This window comes from Octopus bimaculoides, chromosome 2 (genome assembly GCF_001194135.2).
Source record: "Octopus bimaculoides isolate UCB-OBI-ISO-001 chromosome 2, ASM119413v2, whole genome shotgun sequence".
In the NCBI taxonomy this organism is placed as follows: Eukaryota; Metazoa; Mollusca; class Cephalopoda; order Octopoda; family Octopodidae; genus Octopus; species Octopus bimaculoides.
The window spans coordinates 66,487,896-66,494,913 of NC_068982.1; the positions used below are offsets into that span (position 1 = coordinate 66,487,896).

A 7,018-nucleotide genomic window follows, 5' to 3' on the forward strand; every position below is an offset into this window, starting at 1 on the left:
ATTTTGTTTCTCTCACTATGATACATGGGATCTTTCTTAAAACCTTTTTCTTTTACACAAACGAAAAATAAATGAATCTAAATATTTTTTTTCAAACTTATTTCCATTACACTCAAACAAAAAAATAATTTATGAATTTCTTTCTCTTTGAAAGTCCTCTCCCCACCCCCTCGGAAAAAAAATTCTCCACAAATTTCTTTATAATCGTAATCTATACCGTTTGAAAGGTATTTATATCAAATTTCATTGAAAGATATCCATTTTCCTAAAATCTATGAAGGAAAAAACCGTATCTTGTGAATTTTCCTCTTCCCACCTCTCCCCACATTTTTGTTTTTATTTATATTCGTTCGACCTTTGTGGTTTTCGTCACTGTTTTCGAATTTGGCCAATTAAGACCATAAAAAAGCTTCATCCACTCTTATTGTATGTATATATTACCTTATATTGTCCACTGTGAGGTACCAAAACATTTGACCACATCTCTGTGACTGGCCACTAACATCACTTTTTATTGGTGAGGTTTAAATGTAGTCTCTCTCCGCACATCAATTACATGTTTTGCTAAAGTTTTATCTTCTAAAATATTGTTTCATTCATAAATTGTTATTTTATATGTGATATATGTCTCTTTCTCTCTCTCTCTCCCTCATCATCATCATTATCATCATCTTTTAACATCCATGTTCTATGCTGACATAGGTTGAATGGCTTGACAGGATCTAACAGGTTTGATGTCAATTTTGGCATGGTTCCTACTCAAAATTAGTTTGTATATTTAAGATAAGGATGGATTGACAGATGATGGGGTGTTTCTCTGTAAAACACAGAAGACAACACTGTGATTCATTTGTAGATGCTTGTGCATTATTTGTTACTTCCAGAGATTTTCAATTGTGCTTTAAAGTGCAGTGGAGCTCTTCAGGTGGAAATGGGTTGTTGTGCTCATGGTTTTTGAAAAGATTTTATGTTAGCTCTATGTAACCTGATGTGTTGGTAGTAAAAAAATCTGCACATTATACAATTCTTTTTTTCAGGCATTTGGTCTTTAAAAGACAAAGACCTTTATTTCAGTAATTGCTTGCCTGCTCCTTTCATTTCACACTTATTACTTTTACTTTGCACAGTGTCAAAGAGAGGTGAGGTAAGTGATTTTATGAGTCTTTGAGAAATGCAAAACCCATGCTGGCTGATTCCTCATTCTTAGCTTTTGAATATTCTGTGAGATATTCACAAATTTATTAACAATATCATATATGGTTTACAAGTGCACATATACTCAAAATGATGCTGAGTTGGTACTTTTGTTAATATACAAAACACATACATACATATACACACACATAATCACACACACACAATGCAAGAGCAATGGAATAAGTATAAGACAAAGTAACGAGATTAAATTAAATGACTTTTCAATGCAGTGTCCCATCCTGGATACAGTTCAGTGATGAAGATCAATAAAAGAATAAAAAGACTAACTTGAAATAATAGAAAAAATTCAGTATTATGTGTATTATCAATATTACTTTTATTTGATAATTATTTTGTTTGACGTTCGATGTTTTGGCAGACAGTGGGATGTTAAGAATGTGTGTTGATGAGTATGTTTACAAAGAGTATATGGGTTCAATTTCAAATTAATCCAGTCAAAGCAGTTTGTTCACTTGCTATATGCTCACTGGGTTACTTCAAGTTATGTATTTCACTGGGTTATTTCTAGCTGTATATTGTCTGTCCTCGTGGAATATTCATTAAAACAAACACATATATGAACTGAAAAGTAAACATATCGTTTGTAAACACTTTATAGACAATTCACTATATTATACATAAATGATAACACACTACTTACTTCATCTGAGCACACCACACTAAATCATAACATACCTGATTCATTATATTTATATATCAATGGTAACACACCAATAACTTCATCTTAATACACAATATTATACTATAACATACCATATACACACATACATACGTTAAGATCACCAGCATTCTCTCTCTCACACACACACAGCTTCTCGTATTTGGATCACCGCTTCTTTCCCCTTTTGTTATCTCCCCTTTTTCTTAGCTCTCCTGTGAGAACTTTCTGTCCGGCAGTCGCCATGATAGATCGCTGACCACAACATTCAATTTTTTTTCTCCGTGTTTTTCTCCTTGTTTTCTCCTTATTCTTTCTGTTGAAGAGCGTAGCTCGAAACGTTAAAGACTTTCTCTATTTCTGAGCGTTAAACTAATACATCCTTTTGTTGTTTACACCACCTGTCCTCGTCTGTTGTTGTTTTTTTCGTAAATTCTCCCATACTATACTACACCCTAGCCCAATATCGTATCTCACAATATAACATTTTAACCAGACAAACATAGCAGCCAAATCTTATACAAATCACATTCTACTGTTCGGAGAAAAGAAAGGACACAATGGATAATGTAGTTCCACTATAACTGAGAGGTCATGGTTGGAATGCTTTTAAACATAGGTCTGTTTAAGCCACAATAATACAAAGCAGAACTTCCACTGTTGCTACTACTGCTTTTACCTCTGTTGTAGTTACAATTTCATGGAATACTGGTAGTTAAATTATTGATGTGTCACGCAACACTTATGTGCTCAACTATTGAGAGCTAGAGCTCCAAGCTCATAAACTGCCATAGGTACTGTGCTGTGTGCATAGTTAAGATGTCTGACACTTGCATGCAGAGTTAACTCAGCTTTAAATAAATGCAACACACTTAGTAGTCTCACCAATTGGTTAAGATTTCTTCAAGTTAGTTGTTGCAGAGTTTGGAGATTTATGTAAGGCTGGAAAAGTTGTGCAGCAGAATCTGAAAAATGATGGGTGAATATAAATGTGATTTCATCTGTATATAAGGCTCTTTGATTGTATTATGGAGCTGTCAGAAGGTTGTATAGGCATAGAATGAAAAGAGATGGTGAGAAAATAGATCCTTGGGTATTTTATTTGGGAAATTTCAGGTTTGGAAGTGTTGTTCTTGTACATTACATAAGGCTTGGTAGCCTGACAAATAGTGGGCTAAACAGTGTTTTGTATTGTTTCTTCTGACTTTGAGTATCTTTTTGTATGAGTGGATTGTGGGAAATAGAATTAAAAGCTTCTGATGTTGATGGTACTTAGAATGACATGTAGATATTTTGTTGTTGGTGAAGCCATTAAATATTTTCTGTGTTAGGGTTGTGAATAGTATGGTAGATGAATGCTGTTTAAGTTGCAGTTGCACTGGACAATACAGCTTCCAAGATGGAGGATATTGTCTCCCAAATATTGTGCTATATGATGAATGATCCACTGGCCACCATGATGGAGAAGAACCAAAGAAAATGCATGAAGAGTTTGAAGAAATCCCTTAGCACCTATCACACTGATCATCACTATTTTTGAGTTTGTTACTTCCTTCAAAAACACATGCATGACGGACCTTGATTGAGGAAGAGCTTTAGCATAACAGCACTGATGCCAGAAAATAATTTTCCATATAGCCATTGTAGCTGGGTTTCCCTGTTCCATATTGGTTACAGCAGCCACCAGTAAATCTGCAGTTTATGTGGACAGTTTTTTCACAAATTTTTCTTTATCAATGAACACCATCATCATCGTCATCATCATCATCATTGTCATCATCATCATCGTCATCATCATCATCATCATCATCATTGTCATCATCATCATCGTCGTCATCATCATCATCATCATCATTGTCATCATCATCATCGTCATCATCATCATCATCATCAAAGTAGTGCACTAGTAGAATAATTAGAATGTCAGACAAATTGCCTAACGGTATTTCTTCCAACTTATTACTTTCTCATTTCAAATTCTACTGGAGTCAACTTTGCTTTTCACCCCTTCAGGTTCAGTAAAATAAAGTACTAGTGAAGTACTGAAGTCAATGATATTGACTAACACATCTCAAAATTGCTGGCCTTGTGCAAAAATTCAAAATCAACATTATTATTATTATTATTATTATTATTATTATTATTGTTGTTGTTGTTGTTGTTGTTGTTGTTGTTGTTGTTATTGAGTGAGAGACCAATGCATGCTATCAAAGTGACACTGGGGTACAAATATATGAGACCCAATATACCCAGCATGACTACCCATCTGATAAGGGTACACCAGGCACATACATCACAACCATATATGTGCAATATGGTGATTTCATATCAAGGTAAACAGTGCTTGACCTTGCAGGTGGGGGCCTAGTTAGAATTTTTTTCAGATCAAGTAGCCCATCCCACTCAAAAGGTCTCTGAATAGGATTTGTGTACAGCTGATGAACGAGACACCTATGTTTCCAGAGGTGAATTATTCAAACCCCAAAGAATCCCTCTCAACATATGGCTATGATGCTGCCCTACTACCCCTGCTCATGATAAGAGATGCACATATAGTCAGCCACTAAGGGACATACTTAACTGGTTAAGGTCCAGCAACTGACTAGTGAATCTGTGGTATTGAGCAGAATATTTGCTGTAGCCCATCTGTTGCACCAAGACAAAACATGATAATACTTCCAATCAGTTAAGATTAGAAGCCATGAGAGCCACTGCTTGGTACAGCATTGGGGCATTTATTATTATTATTATTATTAAATTCAAATTACGACAAACGTAAACAAACAAACGAAGTTTGCTTTTAGAGGCGTTGAGATGTCTTAGAAAGTTAAAGAAGTGGTTTTAAATTCTCAATCGCAGGATAATGCTAATAATATAGCCTGAACAGGATAAACTACCCCTATTTTGCAGAAAAAAAGTGTAGGTGGTTAGCTGTGGACTCGAACTCACATCTCCGTGATTACGCGTCAGCATTATCATGCGATTGAGAATTTACAATCACTTTATTATTATTATTATTATTATTATTATTATTATTATTATTATTATTATTATTGTATCTCTCAATGTCTTGAGCCCTTGTGACAAATGAAAAAAAAATCATTATCAATGTTATTATTATTAGCATTGTAAAATAAGAAAGAAACCCCTCAGCAGTAAGTCTCCATCAAAGACTATTTCAAAATATAAAATGGGCTAATTCAGGTAAGGTAAAACTTAAAGAAACAAAACATTTTGATTACTTACTCACAAGTGGCACCACAATTAAGTGCCATATAATTGAAGTAAGCTGTATCAGGTATACAGAACTGGCGATCCCAATTTTGGCAACAGGGGTCTTTGTCAGAACGGCAAAGTGTGAAATTAAAGGGTCCTAAATATAAGAGTTATACTTGTTTCATTTAAGAAAATATGAAATTTTAGTTAAATTTTAGAAGAATATAATTGTAGTGATGTAACTTCTAAAGAGAACACAAAGATTTGCCATCCGAAGAGAGGATATATTGATCTGGATCAGCACTGGTACAATCAGAAACATGGCTTAGTGTTGGACTCATGATCATAAGACTGTGGTTTTAATTCCTGGACCTGGCAATACATTGTGTTTTTGAGCAAAAACATTTCATTTCATGTTGCTCCAGTCCACTCAGCTGGCAAAAATGAGTAATCCTGCGATGGAATGGTGGAGTGCATGCACCATGGAACCTGGAAATCTGGTCCTATGAGTCTATATGACTCGGGAAGGATCTTTATCCTTTATCCTCCTTTTAAAACACAGTTTTCAGCATCATTTTGCAGATCCTCTAATAACTAGTTTAGCAAGCACAGAGTAAGATGTGCTTAGCTGAAGAGATCTAATAGACTGAAATATGTCTCATTTTGTCAATCATACTTGTCAAAATCAGATTTCAATAATATTTGCATTATTTTAATGTATTTTTAATACTTATTAGAATTTTTATTCACTCTAAGATGCAACTAATTTGATTGCTTACACCATTATCATCATAACATCTACATTTTCATACTTGCATGGGTCAGACAAAATTTGTTGAGGCAGATTTACTATGTCTGGATGCTTGTCCTGTTGCCAAGCTTCACCTGTTTCTAAGCAAGGCGATGTTTCCCTTATGGTTGGACATGTTTTCATGAAATTTTGAAACCAAATGACACCACTTATATGATAGTGACACTTGTTTACAAATATTGCACAATGTCAAGGCAAGGAGTTACAAACACAGAAACACACACACATGCATGTGCACATGTGCATACACACACACACACATCCTCATCGTTGTTGTTGTTGTCGTCATCATCATTTAACCTCTATGAACTATAGTGGTCATGGGTTTTATATATATATATACACGCACATATATGCATGTATGTATGTATGTATGTATGTATGCATGTATGTATGATGAGCTTCTTTCAATTCTGCTAAATTCACTCTCAAGGCTTTGGTCAACCTGAGGCTATAGCAGAAAACACTTGTCCAAGGTGCTGATTACTGTGATTAAAACCTAAAAAAAACCCACATGGTTGGGAAGTAAATTTCTTAACCACAAAGCCACACGTGTTTCTACATGTGTATGTGCTTGTGATATCCTTCATTGGTGTGGGTGCTAGTATCACATAAAAGGCACTGATGCTGGTGCCACTGAAAAGGTACTAGTGATGGTGCCACATAAAAAGCATCCAGTACACTTTGTAGAGTGGATGGTGTTAGGAAGGGCATCCAACTGTAGAAATCAAGCTAAAATAGACTATGGGACCTGGTGCAGCCCTTAGCCTTGCCAGTTCCCATCAAGCTGTCCAACCCATGCCAGCATGGAAAACAGACGTTAAATGTTGATGATGATGATGATAGATGAAGTTACTTCTCAAATAATAATAAATGAGTTTTAAAATTTAATATAAGTATATTTACCAGGTGTAGGCATTGTTCTGCACTAAGAAGTTTGCTCCCCAACCACATGGTTTTGGGTTTAGTCCCACCTTGTGTAACACCTTGGGCTAGTGTCTTCTATTATAGCCATGAATTGATCAAAGCTATGTGAGTGAATTTCATAAATGGAAACTGAAAGAAGCCTGTTTTATATATATATATATATACATATATATATATATATATATATA

At 34.9% G+C, this 7,018-nt stretch overlaps 1 protein-coding gene across 2 annotated transcripts in view; it reads right to left on the reverse strand.

Annotated features, from left to right (window-relative positions):
- Positions 1-1,529: 1,529 nt before the first annotated feature.
- The window catches only part of LOC106870393 (cysteine-rich venom protein TEL1), a 34,805-nt gene continuing 29,316 nt past the window's right edge, over positions 1,530-7,018 (reverse strand). The window contains exons 8-9 of one of the 2 annotated variants that reach the window (XM_014916438.2): positions 5,123-5,249; positions 1,530-1,779 (exon numbers count right to left, since the gene is read on the reverse strand). In XM_014916438.2, the coding sequence (XP_014771924.1) occupies positions 1,758-1,779; positions 5,123-5,249 (149 nt within the window). In that variant the 3' untranslated portion in view covers positions 1,530-1,757. The remainder of the gene's footprint in view (positions 1,780-5,122; positions 5,250-7,018) is intronic. The other variant, XM_014916440.2, reaches the window with a different exon arrangement.